Source organism: Bos indicus, chromosome 19 (genome assembly GCF_029378745.1).
Source record: "Bos indicus isolate NIAB-ARS_2022 breed Sahiwal x Tharparkar chromosome 19, NIAB-ARS_B.indTharparkar_mat_pri_1.0, whole genome shotgun sequence".
Classification (NCBI taxonomy): Eukaryota; Metazoa; Chordata; class Mammalia; order Artiodactyla; family Bovidae; genus Bos; species Bos indicus.
Window position 1 is genome coordinate 14,754,281 of NC_091778.1, and position 18,798 is coordinate 14,773,078.

The 18,798-nt window shown below is 45.6% G+C and overlaps 1 protein-coding gene across 7 annotated transcripts in view; it reads right to left on the bottom strand.

Annotated features, from left to right (window-relative positions):
- Positions 1–18,798, bottom strand: part of ACACA (acetyl-CoA carboxylase alpha) — a 286,531-nt gene that overhangs the window by 38,570 nt on the left and 229,163 nt on the right. For all 7 annotated transcript variants that reach the window (XM_070772628.1, XM_070772626.1, XM_070772625.1 and 4 more), the window contains 3 exons: positions 5,074–5,217; positions 4,355–4,475; positions 300–396 (listed from right to left, as the gene is read on the bottom strand). In XM_070772628.1, coding sequence (XP_070628729.1) covers positions 300–396; positions 4,355–4,475; positions 5,074–5,217 — 362 coding nt within the window. The remainder of the gene's footprint in view (positions 1–299; positions 397–4,354; positions 4,476–5,073; positions 5,218–18,798) is intronic.

The window sequence follows — 18,798 nt, forward strand, 5'->3', positions numbered from 1 at the left end:
AATGACCACTGGGAACCAGGGCTCCAGTCAGGCAGCCTCAGGCATGACTACAATCCAGTACTCTTAGAAAATTTAGCCAAAGAGAGCATTGATGGTAAAAACCTATATAGCCCTTTGCTATTGCTGTTGTTGTTCAGTCACTAACTCCTGTCCAGCTTTCTGCAACCCCATGGACAGTAGCTCACCAGGCTCCTCGGTCCTTCACTACGTTCTGGAGTGTGCTCAAATTCATGTCCACTGAGTCGGTGATGCTATCTAACCACCTCATCTCATTGCTTCCAAAACAAAAGGGGTCTTACCTGGCTCTGCCAACCACCACAGTCTGTGCCCACGGTTGCATGATCTCTGAGAAAGAGCCATAGTCAAAAAATCCACTCAACCACTGACCTTTCTGGGCTACAGAAGGGAAAGCAAGGAAACAGAAAATAAAGATGATCAGTTCATTCAAAATACACCAGAACTGGCGAATGGAAGGGTGGATCTGAGGGGTTATTTGGGGGAGTCTGTTGTTGTTTTTAAACATATTATAGTAGATGGAAACATTAGGCAGCTCAATGTTCATCTGCCTTCAGACCTCATCTCCTATTTCATTTGCTAGTCTGAATAAAAAGAATCATTTATCAGCGAAAGCATCATTTATTGTTAAACGATGGGGTTCAGCTAGCAGAGTTTGCGTGCTTTTAAATAAATAACCTGGCTTCTTTCGCAAAACACCACAAACATTTGTCAAAAGGCAGCCGAGTCATTAAAGATGTTTTCAAAATGTCTATCTCTACTTTAAAACTTAGCTTACAATTTTGTTTGACTCCACTGATTTCCTTTTGTTTGCTGTTGTTATATCATTATAGCGCAAACTGTATTCGTGTAATAGTCATGCTCTGCATTTGAAGAGGGGAAATAGGACTAAATTATTACAGGTAATATTTTAAAATTTGATTCCACTGATTTTCTTTCAATGGAAATATGAAGATAGGGAAATGATACGTATCAATATTAATGATCAGATGAGGACCCCAATTTGGGGAAGAGCTTCTCTGCTAGAAAAGCACTTCTCTGCTGGAAAAGATACACTTGCTTTATTTACCGCTGACCAGGACAATCCTACTAAAAGAAAGGGCCACGCCCATATACTCTTAAAAGTATCAGAAACACGAGGGTCTGATCCTACACTTAATGGCATTACCCTCCCTTGTGCACGGGATTTCCTTCACTGGCAAGACAGTGACTGTCAACATCTTACTTTAGACAGTGACTGTCAACATCTTACTTTAAGAGAAACAACTTCTGTTCCACAGGTCTCCATGTTTGACCAAGGCCCCATCAAAGCCTCTGCAAACAGCTGTTTCCTAGCTGCCCTCTCAGCTCATCATTTCTCAGTGAGTCTTCTAATTTGAACGTGGCCCTCCGCCCCCTAAAAACCCAAGTCCAAAACCAATTAAAAGTGGAGATCCGAGCAAGCTAACCTCTGCTGACTTAAACAGGATGGAGAGTGTTTTATCAAGACTAAACTTGTAATTACTGTGTTCTACATCCCTTGCCTCTATGGCCCCCATGTAAAATGTGATCATCCATTTCAAAATTATCTCTCTATCGTGAGCCCAAAGCTGATCGTTTAGATTCTGGGCTCGTGTTGGGCGTCAGTTTGAAGAATATCGTGGCACTATCTCCTCTAATAAATGACTTTAACTTTTCACCTAGAAGATATCTGCTTTAACTTATCACAGGGAATCATCTGCTTTCTTTAACGCTTCCACTAAATTAAAATCTGAAGTCACTCGATTTGGGAGCGAGTGTTAGCTGCACAGAGACAGCAGGATGAATTGCTAGGGAGTTGATGAAAAAATATTATCCCCAAACTAGAAAACTTAGTTTATCACAAATTCATTTGATTCTGTGGTTCTCATTAATAATAGCCAGGATAATGCCCCTCTACACATGCACACACACCTGTTCAACTCCTGAAAAAGGGTTCAGATTTTGATGAGGGTTCTAAACCAAACTTCTAAGTGCCTCAGGTTATCGAAGTTTTGTTAAAAAATAATTTTATCCATTTATTTATTTTTGGCTGTGCTGGGTCTTCACTGCTGCGTGGGCTGCTCTCTTGTTGCAGAGCATGCGCTCTAGGACATGTGGGCTCATTAGCTGCCGCTCCCCGGGCTCTATCTAGAGCACAGGCTCAACAGTTGTGGTGCATGGGCCTGGTTGCTCTTCCCAGACCAGGGATTGAACCCATGTCCCCTGCAGTGGAAGGTGGATTCTTTACCACTGAGCCACCAGGGAAGCCCAAGATACTGAAATTTTAACTTTGTATGCTTGGATCATTTTATGGTTCTTACTTCAATAATAATGATTTGGAACTACAGAATTCATTTCAAAGTGGAAATATTTTTTCTTTAAAACCCCTCCTGCCTAATATGTTGGTTGATGGAGGGGAGTCATTGGAGGGCTACAGGTATTATAGGTGGGCTTTACTGGGCCCCCTCAAACAGCAGGTCATGTTCAGTTCATCAGTAGAACTTAGAAGCCACTTAACATGGCTCTAAATTATTCCTAGGAGAACACTCACTAGGTCTTGTTCTGATTTCTCCCAGAAAAGTCCTGCATTTTATGACTGATAAGATATCTTAGGCTCATGGCTCTTATTATAAGTTTTGGTATAAAAACGAGAGGTAGGGCAAAGATTACTATGATGATTCTTCTATGTCAGAAAAACTATTTAATTTTATTAAGATTAGCAAGAAAGGGCATTGACGACAACAGGTAAGGTTTTAAATTAAAGTCAACCCTGCTGCTGCTGCTGCTGCTGAGTCGCTTCAGTCGTGTCCGACTCTGTGCGACCCCACGGATGGCAGCCCAACAGGCTCCCCCGTCCCTGGGATTCTCCAGGCAAGAACACTGGAGTGCGGTGCCATTGCCTTCTCCAAAAGCCAACCCTACTCTGGTGATTTTTCTGTCTATAGTTAGGTTTCCGAATTAAGCCAAACTCCTAAGTATTACCTGTGTGACCCTGCCCAAATCACTTAACTTCTCTGAGCTTGTAAAACGGTCATCTCATTTTATCTCTGAGAAACAGAAAGTCCAAATAAGATAGTGTATATGGAAGTGCTTTACAGTCCCACCTAGCTTTTCCGGGGGTGCCCACATAGGATTACTAAGCTTTCCTTAGGAAGAATTATTTTTTTCTTTTTTAACTCTTTGGCTGCACAACATGGCATGGCGGATCTTAGTTCACCAACCAGGGATCCAACTCACGCGCCCTGCACTGGAAGCGCAAAGCCTCAACCACGGGACTGCCGGGGAAGTCCCTGAATACCTCTTTCTCTTTCAGCAAAGTCACAATGACTTTTAAATTTAAGGAATTATCTTCTGCATTCCATTCTTTAAAATATAGCCCTTTGTAGGGGGGTGGGGGAGGGAATAGTTGAAAGAAACATGCAAAAAAGAACATTTTCCCAAAAAGCCTAAAAAGGTAGATTCAAAATGTAGCAGGAGGATTTGGGGCTTCACGAAAGAACTTCCTGCTAAATAAGGTTTGTTAAAATCGCCAAGTGGGCTAGCAAACGGGAATGTACATTTGCCTTCAGTGGAGTGACCTCTTTTTTCCCGTTGTTGCTTTTTAAGCTTGGTATAAAATAAGCCCCAAAACAGAGGGATATATTAGATAAATATAGAGGAAGGGCTTGTTCTAACTCAATATAGCTATCAAATGAAAAGTTCTGTCCTCCAACCAGGGAAAGACAGTAACTTCCCAGGTGGCACAGTGGGTATGAAGCCACCTGCTGATGCAGGGGACCTGGGTTCAATCCCTGGTCTGGGAAGATCCCCCACGCTGCGGAGCAACTAAACCCACGCACCATAACTAACAGAGTCCACTTACCGCAACGAGCGATCCCACGCGCCGCAACGGGGACCCGACAGAGCCGAATAAAGAAATACAGCTTCAAAAACGACCACAGAACAAATAAAACGTCTCTGTTTACACAGGCTAGATGCTCGAAGATTCTGGTCCTATCACTCTTTGACTTTATGGGTTATATTTAACTGTTTTAAAGTTTTTTGAGACCATTAAGTAATAAGGGCTCCAATAACAGAATAAAGAGAAGAAACGCACTAATGACTACAGTGCTTAGAACTGACTCAAGAGCTGATTTCATTCATTTTTCATTTGTTCTTGACGGATTTTCTACCTTTTTCTTCAGAGAGCTGTTGTTTTTCCACATTTCCCTCATTCCCAGGTACTTCCGGGGCTCTGTTTTCTTTGTCACATGCTATTGTGCAGGAATTGGTTAGTGACGGAAGGGAACACTGAAAGCGTGAGGGCCAGGGTGCCACGGACCCTCTAAAATACACATACTTGGGTGAGGCCGGCCTGCCAGCATCCACCGAGGGTCATACGGCGCCTTCGTGGGCACAAACTCGATGACTCTATCTATTGGATCCTTGGAATTCAGGAGAGGAACTGAACTGTATACACTCTAGAAGGCGATGGGAGGGAAAGAGCACAGCGGTCAGTGAACAACTCGTAACTCAGCAACAGTGACAGACAAAAAGAGCAGGACCCACATACGGAAGCACACCCGTTAGTCCCATCCATCAGCTGGAAGGACCCCAATCGAGAGCCAGGCCCTGAGAAACAGGTACAGCTCGCAAGTCTCACGTGGGAGCCTGGTAGAAAGTGGGGCGATTGGACTCTTGACTTCAGTGCGCCCAGGCTCTCTGGGAAGTCCCCTAGAGGGGTGGACACCGATGACAAAGGGGAAAGCCCCACAATGAGAACGAAGCCTTAAGAAGCTGGGGTCTGAGCCCAGACAGGACTCAAGGCTTCCCTGGCTGGATATCATCAGAAGGGGGCCTGACCCCTGAAATCCAAAGGTGTTTTTAAAGAAAGGTAGGAGGCAAAAGATGGCTTTAAGAAAAAAAAAAAAAAAAGAAATCAACAGCTTCTAGAGAATATTCTGTAAGAAAAAAATCCTTCTCCCATAAAGGAGTCCCACATGCTGAGGCAGTGAGCTGTGGTGAAAAGGCTGGGTTCTCCAGGCCTTTCGGTGCCGGCAGCAAGCGGGGAGGACTCACCTTCGGCATGTAAGACAGCCAGTGCAGGACGGTGAACACCCCCTCGAAGTCATCACAGACGGTGCTGTGCGTCACCCCATTGTTGTGCATGATCTGGATGCCCCCCAGCTGGTTGTTGGAGGTGTATACTTCCCTCCCGAGGACCTAGGGAAACAGGCCAGACAAAAGACGTTCATCCAGTCAGAGAGAAAGGCAAGGTCTGTCTCGTAACTGCCACTAAAATGGATTCTTTTTTCTGCAAGACAGAGTCTGGCCTCCGTGGGCTGTGTCGAGGGACTGTCTGGACCTTTGTCCTAAAAAGAAAACTCAGAAGACACAAAGGGCATTTTAGACAATCACATACTCTGCTGCAATTTAAACACCAGCAAGCCCCTCTCTATCAGCCGCCACAGACGCGTGGTGGCATCCTGGGCTCTGGGGGGAGACCACAGTGGTGGGTAACGCTGGGGCCCCGAGACGCAGGCCACGCCACGCTGCTGCCCGCAGACGCAGAAAGGGGAGTGCCTGGCTGCTGACACCCTCGAGCGATGAGTCTCAGTTAAACAGGAGCATCGAGAGGTTTGGACTCCTCGTTTTTTCCAAGGGTTACTTTTCCCCTTTATATTTGATGTTTCAAGTGAAATCCTGAAGCAACTCATGACACATACATGAAGCCTTGAGCCTAAAGTCCTCTTTGTGTGCTAGGCACAGGGCAGTGATTTATGCCCAAACCCACTTCTCCTGGGTCCTTTCCTCCCCAGGTTCCAGGGACTTCAGGGCCTCAATTCCCTGGTCTATCCACCCCTGGAGGAGTTTAACTCTTGTGAAGATGAAAGGCACCTGCGATTGGAAATCATAAAGTTACCTTTAAAAAAGAAAAAAAGAAGAAAGAACATTCTTCGACTCGGAAATTGTAGGGCTTCTGTTCCCCTTGAAGATTGGTTAATCATTTCTTTTGGGGAGGGAGGTTTTCCGACCCAGCAGATGGAAGCTGGGCAGCCTGACCACGGACTCCTGCAAACTGCTGAGTGTGTAGTAATTGCCAGTCATCTACGGTAGCCCTGGAGAGCTCTTAACAGCTGTGGAGCCGCTTACTGTATGTTACCTTTTCTTTCTTTCCCCTTTCTCCTCCTCCTCCTCTGGAAAATAACCACAACACAAAATTTCTTCCTTACTTTTATTCATTTCCAGCCTCTGGGGGAGAACCTAATAAAGGAGAGACCAGCGAATTCTACCTGTATATTCCCATTTTGCCCCTTCCTGTTCAGAGCTGTGAGCGGGGCTGGGTCAGCCCCGGGATCAAGACCTGCCAAAGGCTGAGGAAGGGAGCAGCCAGAGCCATCACCTCTCTGGGACCCAGCTGGCTTGGGTTCCATTTAGCTTCAGCTACAAAGAGGAGAGGGGCAGACTTCCCAGGGGGCTCACTGGTAAAGAATCCGCCTGACAATGCAGCAGATGTAGGTTCGATCCCTGGGTGGGGAAGAACCCCTAGAGAAGGAAATCACAATCCACTCTAGTATTCTTGCCTGGAAAATTCCATGGACAGAGGAGCCTGGAGGGCTACAGTCTACGGGGTCGCAAAAGAATCAGACACTCACTTAGCAACTACACAGCAGAAGGAAAGGTGGAAGAGATTCTTCTGAAAGGAATATGGGAGGCAAAATGGCTCTCAGATTTCTGCTTTCCTTACTAGAGAAGCACAGAGACAAGCCTCCGCAGGCACCTCTGAGCTGAGCGACAGGCCTGGCAGCGCCTTTGAAGGAGCCCCCGGAAGCGGGGAGGCCAAATCTGACCACTGGGCTCCCATCCTCCGCCCGGTCTGCCTTTCATCTCAGCCCAGGCGCCTCGGCTCTATTCTCATTCTCCTGCTGTCTCTTTCCATTTGCCCTCTCCCTGACTGATACACTGATCTCTCGGTCACTTGGCTTTCTGCTCCACTGCGTCCATATTACTAATAACACCTCCGCCACGGCCAGTTTACCTCATGAAGGCAGGAGCACATCATTACAAAATAAACTCATAACTTTGACATTCTAGCAAATACACGCCGTTTGTTATTTTTATGGCTTTAGTCTTTCTAACAGGCAGAGGGCATTACATACCTGTTTCCTTTCTATCTTTAAATGTGTGCACACATGCACACTCGCACATGCATCAGGAAACAAGACAGAGCAAAAAAAACAAAAAACAAACCCAACCCCCAGCAAATGTCCAGAGCAGTCAGACGACGGGGGACCCTGGTGGAGGCAGAAGCCCTGTCACTCAGGAGGCCGAGCTCCGATCTGGCTCTGGTTTTATGGACGTCATAAACCCGATGGCCCACAGCTGGTCCTTCTGGGACAGACTGCCTCTCTGCCAGAAGTCGTTCGGTGTGATCAGCAGTATTTTTAATTATTAAAATAAAATTGGAAAGGGGGAAAAGAAATAAAAAGGAGACACTGCACTGACCCTGAATATCTGACACCCAGAGAGTATGTCAGGGGCCCAGAATGCCTTGCTGCCTAGAAGCAAGAAAATAGCTAGGGCTATTTTGTACTCAGAAATGGTATTTCCTTTCCCATGAAACCCTGTCTCTAGGACTTGATAAGGTCCAACCACTTAGAGCCCCACGCCTCTCCCAAATCAGTAATGGCCCCATAGAGAACCAATCTCAGAAAAAGGGACTGAAACTGATGAAGAGATGCTTAGCTGTTCAAATACACCTTCCTCAGACATCTTTGCCCCCTCATTTCAAAGAGGAAGAGAGCCTCCAGAACTGGGTTCCTCCTGGAGGCTTCCTTGTCTACCCATTCCACCCCATATTCTTACATCTAATGGGAGTCAGATCTGGAAGGAGCTAATCACTTAGCATGTCTTCCCTTTACCAGTGGAAACTCAGGTTCTGACATCTTGGCATTGTTCTGAAAAGGCAGCAGTATTTCTACATTTCTTCTCCTCTGAGGAAGAAAACCAGGGCTTACTACAGCCAAGAACATCATCCTGGGCTAAAGAAATGTTTGCCATCTGAGAGGATTCATTGCATTTGGGAACTAAAGATAAAAATTATATGGCAGACAGAGTGTCCGAAGAGCTCCCTCTGGTCAGCCTTATCGCAGGAGGTAGGCGGTAGTGGGTGGGGGCAGGTGCAGAGGGGAAGGACACGCAAAAAATGAAGCCTGCTTCACTAACCACAAACAAATGCCAACAATCATGGCTACTTAACAACTGGGGAAGAGAAAGCAGGAGCCTCCAGTTCATCTTCAATGACTGTATGTGTGCAGCATGTACCAGGAGAATGGGGCGCACACAACAGCTCCTGACTGATAGGGGTCGGGGCTGACTCAAGTGGTTTTAATGATTTTGGAATACTTCACAACAAAAGCTCCAACTGCAGAAGCTGAATCTGGGCGAAGACAAAACCCATTCTGCCCAACTCTGAAATGATGGCACTGGAGCAGTTACGTTAACCCTGATGAGCATCAGGAAGGCAGAGAAAAGGACCACCCAACCACTGTTACAGTCTTCAATCTGTTGCCCTACCAACCTTCTATGGCAAAACCTGGAGTACACAACCCTCATCAACATATCATTTTCATGAAGTAGGTGAGCTTCATTCATCAGTTTTTTTCAACTGGACATACCCATTCGTATATAGGTCATGCTGCTCGCCACATTCCATTTCCGAAATTATTCCTTGCACATTTTATACGACATGATACAAACTCTTGGTTTATCTGCCCAACAGCATCAATAACCACTTAAACATAGGAACCACTCAAAACAGGGGACTCTGCTGAGGCCCTACTTTGCCGCCTCCTCCCAAGTCTGAGTGGAGAGGCAGTGCCATGAAATACTAGGAACAGGCACCATCTCAGGTCCCCTGCTGAAGAGTGTCGATGCTGACAGAGCTGAATGAGGGCTCGGCCTGAAAGAGGATCTCCGTTCACTCCCCACATAAAATTAAGCCTCATCCAGCACTCAGTCATTCCAGCTGGCGGACCTGGGAATTCAGGGCACTGCCTCTAGCCAGTGATTAGCAGAACACCAATGTTAGAGGCTCCGTGAAAGATGCTGCAGAGCCTTTAGAAACTTTGAGGTGCACAGGCAGTACAGATGAATGCAGTCACACATACACACACACACAGGCCTGCACCACTGCTGCTGCTGCTGCTTATCTAGAGACGCTGCAGACACCTCAGGTTTACCCCGGCTGACAGGCAATGAAAACAGTCTAATATACCGCCTGCTCTCGCCCTTAAATCCCTTTTTGGAGATCAAGATAAACTCGTTTCTTCCCTTCCCCAGTGCTCCAGACGTTTGAGTGAAGTGGTAGAGTATTGTGAGGTTTTGTGCAAATGAAATCACTGTGTAATACTGAATGAGTGTAGTATTTACTTGTCAGGATATTCGTCAGCACCCGGGCTTTGAGCCTTCCGAGTTTCATAGATGCAACTTTAGCTCAAATTTTTTCAAAAAAAATTGCTTTTGTCCTGATATATACATATTTTATCAGGCCCCTCAGATTTATAAGCAAATATTTGCAATTGTGTGCTGCAGATGTGAGAAACAATGATGCATATCAATACATAAAAAATAAAAATTCTGCTGCTGTTTTCTCCCACTTTATCGAACCTTTTCCCCTTTAAACATTCCTGGTGGATCTAAGAATTTGGCTATGCACGTGGAGTCCATCCTCTTTCTCATGAGAGTATTTCCACTCTTAAGAGGATTTCAGGAGGGGTTTTGTAAATTTCCTGAGCAACTGTCATCACTGGATTTCCTCCATGATTTTAGACATTAAAGTCCCTCTGGGATCTATTGGGTTATTGATAAAGGTTTGGTTAAGGCAGAAAGGGAGAGAGAGATGAGAAAGAAAAAGTGGGAAGAAGTGTTAAAATAGGGACAAAGGAAAGGAGAAAGGATGAGAGAGAGGAGAAGGGAGGGGGAGTGAAAAGAGGAAGGGGAAGAAAAAAATGTAATAGCTCATCTACTCCTGGTGCTAACACCCTCCTCCTTGACCTGAGAGGACTACATTTTTAAAAGCTGACAAGTAATTCAATCTCCAATTAACAATTTTAAGTGCTGCAGCACATATTACTGTGTAAATGTTTCTCCAGGAATACATCCAAGGGTGAACGGAATTAAACCTCTAGGGAGACAGGACCAGTGCCCGTGAGACCAAGAATATTTGGGGGTTCCAAAATATAGTCCCTTTATACAGAGACCCAGGGTTGCAAATTCCTCCCCTGCTTTGTTGCCGCTATTATCACTGGCAAACCGCAGAGCTGGTTGGCAGCTGGCAGGCTGGGGCTAGACAAGGGACGCAGCGACACACTGGCGGCACAGGATGGGAAGCCTCTGAGCCATGGCTGGGTTCAATGCCACCCACCGCAAGACCCAAAATCTCTCTATGTGTGTGTGCGTGTTCAGTCTTGTCCAACTCTTTGCGACCCCAATGCACTGTCCGTGGAATTTTCCTGGCAAGAATACTGGAGTGGGTTGCCGTTTCCTTCTCCAGGGGACTCTGGCGTCTCCTGCATTGGCAGGTAGATTCTTTACCACTGCGCCACCTGGGAAGCCCAAAAATCTCTTTATAAGTGGTCAGGTTTGCTGATGGATAAACTGGAGCAAAGGGACTGTGCTACCAGTGGTAGGAAGGATATTTACGGGACTTACCTCGTGGTCCCATGGTTAAGAATCCGCCTGCCAATGCAGGGGACACAGACTGGATCACTGGCCCAGGAACTAGGGTCCCACATGCCACAACCGAGCCTGTGAGCCACAACGACTGGAGTCAGGGCTTTGTAACAAGAGAAGCCACTGCGATGAGAAGCCAGCGCACCACAGCGAGAGAGAGGTCGCGTGTAGCAACGGAAACCCAGGGCAGTCAAAAAAAGGTAAATGTTTTAAAAAAGAAAAGATATTTATGCAAAAAGAAACTGAGATACAGGGAGAATAGAGGAATGAGGTAGATGGCAGGAGGAGGAACTGGGGTAGAGAGGAACCTCATGAAAGTTTACTTGTCAAACGTACGAGAAAAAGGCATAGACTTCCAGAGTCAAAACTGATGCCAGAGGAAATCACTCATCTCAGGGATCCACCAACTGCTCATTTAGCTGCAGACTTGAACACACTGACAATAAATTATTTCCAAATACAGAAGAAAAATGTAAAAGTCTGGTCTACTGACATATAATTCACATATAGTGAAACTGTCCAATTTTAGGTGTACAATTCTATGAAATCTGACATCACAGAGGTGTATAACCACCACCCACAATTGCCCCAAAAGTTTTCATCAGCCCCCAAAGTGTTCTCATTTCCTTTGTAATCAAGTCCCTTCTCCCACCCGTTGGATGGATCCTTGTGTCTCAACAACGCTGCCCGTTCTAGAATGCTATGCGTCTAGCTTCTTTCAGTAGCATTACGCATCCAAGAGTCATTGACGCTGACACAGGTGGCAGCTCCTTTTTTACTGCAGATAGTATTCCATGTTATGGAGATACTACCACCTGTCCATCTGCTTGCTGTTAGCTGACATCTGGGCTGTCTCCAGTGTCAGGCAACTATGAATAAAGCTGCTGTACATTCCCATACAGGTTTTTGTATCAATGTACGTTTTCGTTTCTGTTGAGTAAGACTGCTAGCAAAAGGAGAAGAGGGCACCCGAGGATGATATGGTTAGATAACACCACGGACTCAACGGACGCGAATCTGAGTCAGCTCCAGCAGACAGGGAAGGACGGCGAAGCCTGGCCCGCTGTGATCCACGGGGTCACAAAGAGCAGGACACGACTTAGAGACTGAACAGCAGGATTGCTAGGATACACTGGAAGTGGGTAACTTTTTTAAAAGAAAGCTAGACTTTTTCTAGGTGAATGTACCATTTTGCAGTCCCACCAACACATGTGAGATTTCTAGTTGTTTTGCATCCTCACCAACATTTAGTATGTCAACTTAAATTTATATTAGTAGGGTCTAACTGTGGTTTTAATTTGTGTCTCCCTAATGACTAATACGGAGAAGGCAATGGCACCCCACTCCAGTACTCTTGCCTGGAAAATCCCATGGGTGGAGGAGCCTGGTGGGCTGCAGTCCATGGGGTCACTAAGAGTCAGACACAACTGAGCGACTTCACTTTCATTTTTCACTTTCATGCATTGGAGGAGGAAATGGCAACCCACTCCAGTGTTCTTGCCTGGAGAATCCCAGGGACGGGGGAGCCTGGTGGGCTGCTATCTATGGGGTCGCACAGAGTCGGACACGACTGAAGCGACTTAGCAGCAGCAGCAGCAATGACTAACAGATAAATATCTTTTTATGTGCTTATTTACCCATCTTTATACCTTTGGTGAAAGGTCTGTTCAAATTTCTTACCCATTTAAAAAGTTACTGGGTTGTTTCCTATTATTGAGTTGTGAGAACTCTTCATATATATATATATATATATATATATATATTTTTTTTTTTTTTTCCCAGTCACCTCCCAGTGGTTTTTCTGACTAGGTATGGGAAATGAGGTCGGTACTGGAAGGCAGCTGGCTGTGTGACTGCCTCTGCCCACCAGTGGAGAGGCACAGAGTTTGGTGCCTGCTGTGACCTGGCTTCTTGGGGAGTAACACCGACCTTTCATCTCTTCAGCCTTTCTGTTTGTGTTTTCTCATCTACATCTGGTGGGCGGCAATTTAGTGTTTTCCTCTTAAAACACGTGAAAAGCCTGTTACTGTCTTAACACAACAGGCACACAATAAATGCCGGTGAACTGCCATCATTCTCACCGTTCTATAAAAACTCAGCCCTGGTTGGTATTTTCAGCAAGCTGAACGACTATAAGCAATAGAAGCCTTTCCTATTAGTGCTAATATGTGTTGGGGCTTCCTTAAGCAAAACGAGGGGTTTGGTTTTCCTCTCCTTTTAGTTTTCCCCAGTGGAGATACTGGGTTTTTCTTTCAAAATTCTTTACCTGGGCTAGAATTAAGCTAGTAACTCTATATACTATAAAGTCATATTACATTAGGGTTGCTCTACTGAGCTGCATAAACCTGCTTTATCTGTTGAGAAGACATTTTATCAAAGGGTTAGATAGAAAATGAAGATACCCACAAGTTGATGATATGTTCCAACGGTCTTGACTTCCCATATTTGCATCTTATGCTCTTGGTTAAATTCAGATGAGTTCCTTTCCTAAATAAACACTGATTTCTCACTTTCTCTTATGTGCAAACTATTTTAAAAGGCTTAAATTCCAGACTCTAAGACATTTAAACTATTAGGACCCAGTCAAGAATCAACCAGAAAAACTTGACGCCTTGGCATGGTAATTTGTTATCAATCTAAACTGCTCTTAAAGCTTCTCCTTTCATAATTCAACATTCCTGACGGTGGACGTTTGCTGATTAGACTGGGTGAAGGTGGCCACTCTGAGTGAGAGGGGACACAGCCAGATCTGGATCCACGCGCAGGGGACATTCCCGAAAATGATGAACAGTCAGGAGTCAGGTTTCTAAACAGTCTCGTTTCCTGCGTCTTTATCATATTCACACAGCAGTCTGTGCACAGCCAGGGACCAGGTCTGTCTTCGCCCCGGAAGACTGAAGCCCTTGCATTTCTAATCTACCAACGTGTGCAGTTCTTGCACTTTTAATTTATGAGTGTTTGGGGGGGAACTCTCTGACTTGGGAACATATTGGCTCAGTCTAATGCTTGGAGATTATTAAACTCGGAGCTATGCTCCACTATCAAGTCTACAGATCTTTTATTTAGAAGATATGGTGCTCTAAATGCACAAAGAGCTCCCTGTCACCTTCACATTAAAGCCCCTAGTGCCTGGTAAATGGAATTATATAGCTGTCATCTCCTTTCCCCAAAGTTTTAAGAGTACAATGGGCTCATTTTTTCACACTCCATCCCAGCTTCAGAACTAAGAGACCTACTTTGTATTGATTTAAGGTCTCAGAAATAAATAAACCTGCTTCACCGCTGTGATTCACAACAAATTCATGATACACTATTGCATGATATATTTCAAGCTCTGGCCCTGGCTCTCTTTTTCCTCTGGTGAGTGATGGGGGAGGTGGGAGGTAGTGGGGAGCTGCAGAGCTGACAGCCGGATGGTTATTGGAGATGGCTGCTGACTGCAAATCCAAGAACAGACACTGCTGGAGGAGTATGGGAATTTTTTTTTTAAACTGGGGGGCAGGGGTGAGAAGCTAATTTACTTGGGTTTCAGGCAGGGGTTGGGGGGAGAAGAAAGGTTAAGGGGAGAGGAGAGGGAGAGACACAACAGCAGAGCTTCAACTGAACACTAATTTGCAAAGACAGAGCAATGAACATGGCTGGAAAGAAGTGAAGAAAACCCAGCACAAGGAGGCATAACATCTAAATGACTGGGAAGATGAAGAGCTGAGCTGCTCTGCTGAGGGCACCAGTCCTTGGGGGGCACTTAGCCTGAGTTCAGGGACGATGTTTATGACAGGCAGAACATGTACAGATCCTACACACCCCAGAACCTGTGAAGTGGAGGCATCTCTTGATTCCAAGACTCAGGGCGCATCCAGTCCTGGGGGCTGGATAGGATGCTCTGGAGAGAGGGCAGACATAGAGCAGAGGTCACATGTATGTGTGAGCCAGAGATTGCTCCCTGAGCTGAGTGGGTGAGAAATTAGCATCTTGGTTTGTGTGCCCAGAGGGCTTCAGAGTCCCTCAGTCTACATCACCCTACTGATTTCTGAAACAAGTCCCACTAAACTAATTTTAACAAGTATCTGAATATATAGCTCTCAAAAAGACCTATCTTTGGACTTCCCTGGTGACCCAGTGGTTGCGAATCCACTGCCAATGCAGGCGACACAGGTTCGATCCCTGGTCTGGGAAGATCCACATGCTGCGAGGAGCAACTAAGACCAAGAGCCTCAACTCCTGAAGCCCGTGTGCAGAGAGCCAGCGCTCAGCAATAAGAGCAGCCACCGCGATGAGGAGCCCGCGCACCGCAGCTGGAGAGGGGCCCCCACTCTCAACAACTGGAGAAACCCCACGTGCAGCAACGAAGACCCAGTGCAGCAAAAAATAATAAAAAAGACCCTATCTTCCAGCCCTGTATCACGACCTTGACTTTTGACAAGGCGGGTGATGAGAAGGTATAAAAGCCTGGGCGGACAGCATGCAGCAGATCCCTAAAGTTCTAGAGAGTACTATTTCCAAGTGGTGAGTTTTAGCTGTTCCTCCAGTAATTAAAACTCATTTCATATTTTCAGCTGGCTGGAATGTTATGAATCCAATTTCTTTGCTATCTTTGAAGAGCATTTTCATCTTCACTACGTTTGTTCTTGAGACAAGACTGGACTTTGAAAGCGAAAATACATGGGAAAGAATTTGGTTCTGTTCAGTTCTACAACAGGCCAGAGCATCAAACTGGGAGTCACTTTGTTAATTTTGAACTACTATTTAAGAGGAATTAGTTTGTCTGTATAGAGAAACAGACTAGGAAGAACTTCATACAGATTAAACGGATTGGCTTAAAGAGTACTGAGTTGCCCTTCAGTAGAGTTTTTCAAGCATCACTGAATGACTATTTGGTAATGGAGTTACAGCAGAAATTCAAACAACAGTTGGGCAGTGGGACTCTGAAGGATCCTTCCGCTTCCAGTAATAATTCTAGGACCACTTGTTCTCATCATGAACTACATCACTACCATCACCACCTGGTACTTAACTCTTCTGTAATATGGAAAAAAAAAGTAAACTGTTATGCTCTACAACTCCCATTCCTAACCTTGCTAATACATAGTAATTTTATAGATTACTAGTATGTAATCGCACTAACACAGAATTCTCTCACATGTAGTCACTTTTTTAGACTCCCCACCAGTGCTCCAATCTATTCTCTCCCTGCCCCAACCTAACACAACTCCCGGGCTAGAAGTCAAGACACATCTTCATAGCATAAGAGAGTACTAGAAATTTAAAAGAATTTAAGATTCAGAGACCCTCTGGTCTTCACCTTAAGATAGGAAATGTATTTTACATAGAGGAAAGTGAGCCCCAAAGAGACAAGAGCCCAAAGTTGCTTTGGGCTAGTTGCTTTGCTAGTACATGGCAAGGAGAGGAATAATTAAAAAAATTTTATTTGCTTTTTCTTAGAAAAAAAAATCTGAGGGACTTCCCTGGTGATGGTTAAGAATCTGCCTTGCAATGCAGTGGGGTCCATCCCTGGTTGGGGAACTAAGATCTCATGTGCCGAAGAGCAACTAAGCCCATGCATCGCAACTTAGAGGGTCCAAACTCTGCCAACGAAGATCTTGTGTGCTCCAACCAAGATCCCATGCAGCCAAATAAATAATAAATACATAATTGTTTTAAAATCTAAAGGCTGTGATGGGCTTCGCAGGTGGTGCTAGTGGTAAAAAACCCATCTGCCAATGCAGAAGACATAAGAGACACAGGTTCAATCCCTGGGTTGGGAAGATCCCCTGGAGGAGGGCATGGCAACCCACTCCAGTATTCTTCCCTGGAGAATCCCATGGACAGAGGAGCCTGGAGGGCTACAGTCCATGGGGGTCACAAAGAGGGTCACAAAGAGTTGGACATAACTGAGTGACTAACATCAAAGGCTTTGAAACTTCAAAAAGTTTTAGCACGTTTATAATAGGCTATTGAACATGATCATTCCCAAGTCTCAATGCCCAGGCAGAGCCTCAGAACTCTAGAAGCTCCAGAGTGATGCTTGTGTGGGCTCTCCCATCCTGAGTGTCTAGGCCACCATGCCCACGCGGGCTCTCTTAGAGGGTCAGAGGCCGTGGACCCCTGAATGACAATTCCACCAGAGAGTGGGGATCAGACTGCCTGCTGATGACCTCAGTGCACTCATGGCGTCAAACAGCCCTGCTCACAGTTTCCTCTCAGACCCGAGGAATACTGGGTGAGAAACTAAACAACTCCCCAGATGGGGTCAGGTGGCCCCTATTTTACGTGTGCGCAGGGGGAAAGGCCTGAAAACCAAGGGGATGGGCAACCTTTTCTGAGAGCTCATTCCTCATGCTAAAGAGAGACTGATTCCAAGAGGAAGCTCACATACCCTCTTTAGAAAGGAGACTGATCCCATCTGGAGCTTCGGAGAACAGGGCCTGTCTGTTGTGAAAATAGGTAGTTAGGGACTTTTAAAAATGCAAATTGCTGGACTGATCCTTAGAGTGATTATGAGCTATTGTACCAACAAGTCCTTGGGGACCTGCGCAGACATATGACTGACACATATACTACCCTATCAGGGCCGGACATGGTGCCTCTAGCGTTAATGGCTTTCCAAAGTGTGTGATTGTCTTCAGATAACATCTATGGGGAAAGTCAATATGTGGATGTACTGCCACAGTGAGGACTGACATCTAACATTTTCTTAAAGGAATCTTTGCCTTCCAAGGGTCAGAAAGTAGAGAGGATGTTGTGTTTGTATTTCACTTCCACGTCTCAGATAAAGAGCTGCACTGAGACAGGCGCCTAAATGCATCTTAGGGAAGACAACAACACTACCAGTGAATTACCTGTATTAACTCATTTAATCCTCACAAGGGTCTGTTACAAGCCCTGTTTTATGGTTAACACTACTGTGACCTGGAAGGGTTAAGTACTTTGTTCAAGGTCGCTCCACTCACAGTTGGCAGAGCCTGGATTCAAACCTGGCCAGTCTATTTCTCTTATTTTTTTTTTGGTTTCACCATGAGGCTTGTGGGATCTTAGTCCCCTGACCAGAGATGGAACTCCTACTCCCTGCATTGGGAGCTCTGAGCCTTAACCACTGCACCTCCAGGGAAGTCCCCAGTCTGCCTCTTTAAGTTACATGACAGTTACAAGGCAGCCAGAGCTGAAGAACCATCCCTTCCTTTCTCAAGCCCCATGGCTGACTCACATCGTGCATGAGAGTGTCATGGGCAAGGACAGAGAATGCACAGTGCAGGCTCCCGGTGCTACAAGCTCCTGGGAGGAGCTCTGATACTATACCCCAAAGAGTCACGTTTCACGTGGTACAGACAAACAAATACATGTATTTGGAAACTGAGATCCAGTGTGGGCCTGATACCAAGTTTCAAAAGCAAGATTAGCAGAATTAACAGGCTTAACACATAGCCCTAGTCACACTCATCATATAATTTATTTTTTCTTGGCAGATCCATTGGTACCAGGGACCTGGTCTCTCTAAAGGGAATGAGATTATTGGATATCTTTTCCCCCTTAATGCAGAAGCTTTAAAATGCTTTAGCATAAGAAAATCATACATCACCTCTTGAATGAATCTATAATCCACCTATCAGACCACTGGCACATGCCTTACCTCCAGAGACAATTATTGTCCAGAGGACAAGTCATAAACTGCAATTCTGATTTCTTGGTATAAAGAGAGAGCTTTTACCATATCTGGGCAGTGGATGAGAACTGGCAGGCTCTAGTCTATATCCCTTGTATTTCTAGGTCCTCCCAGCCTACCGACCTCTTGACGTCACAGTAAACAGAACAGAGCAAAGAGTGGAAGGAGAGGAAGTGGATCTGAAAGTCACTGCAAACGTCCAATGTCGCCTTGACTTAGGAGTTTATGGCTCTACAAATTGTCACAGCCCATTAAGGGTCTCTGTTTCCAGTTTCCCAAGCACACAAGCTGCTGCCTTTGCGAAGCCAGCCTGACTCCCTTCTGGCAGGCAGTCTTCCATGTCCATCGAGTCCGTCCTTACCTCTCAGTGAGGAATTCTGAAGGATCTGCCCGCCCACTGCCTACTGTTT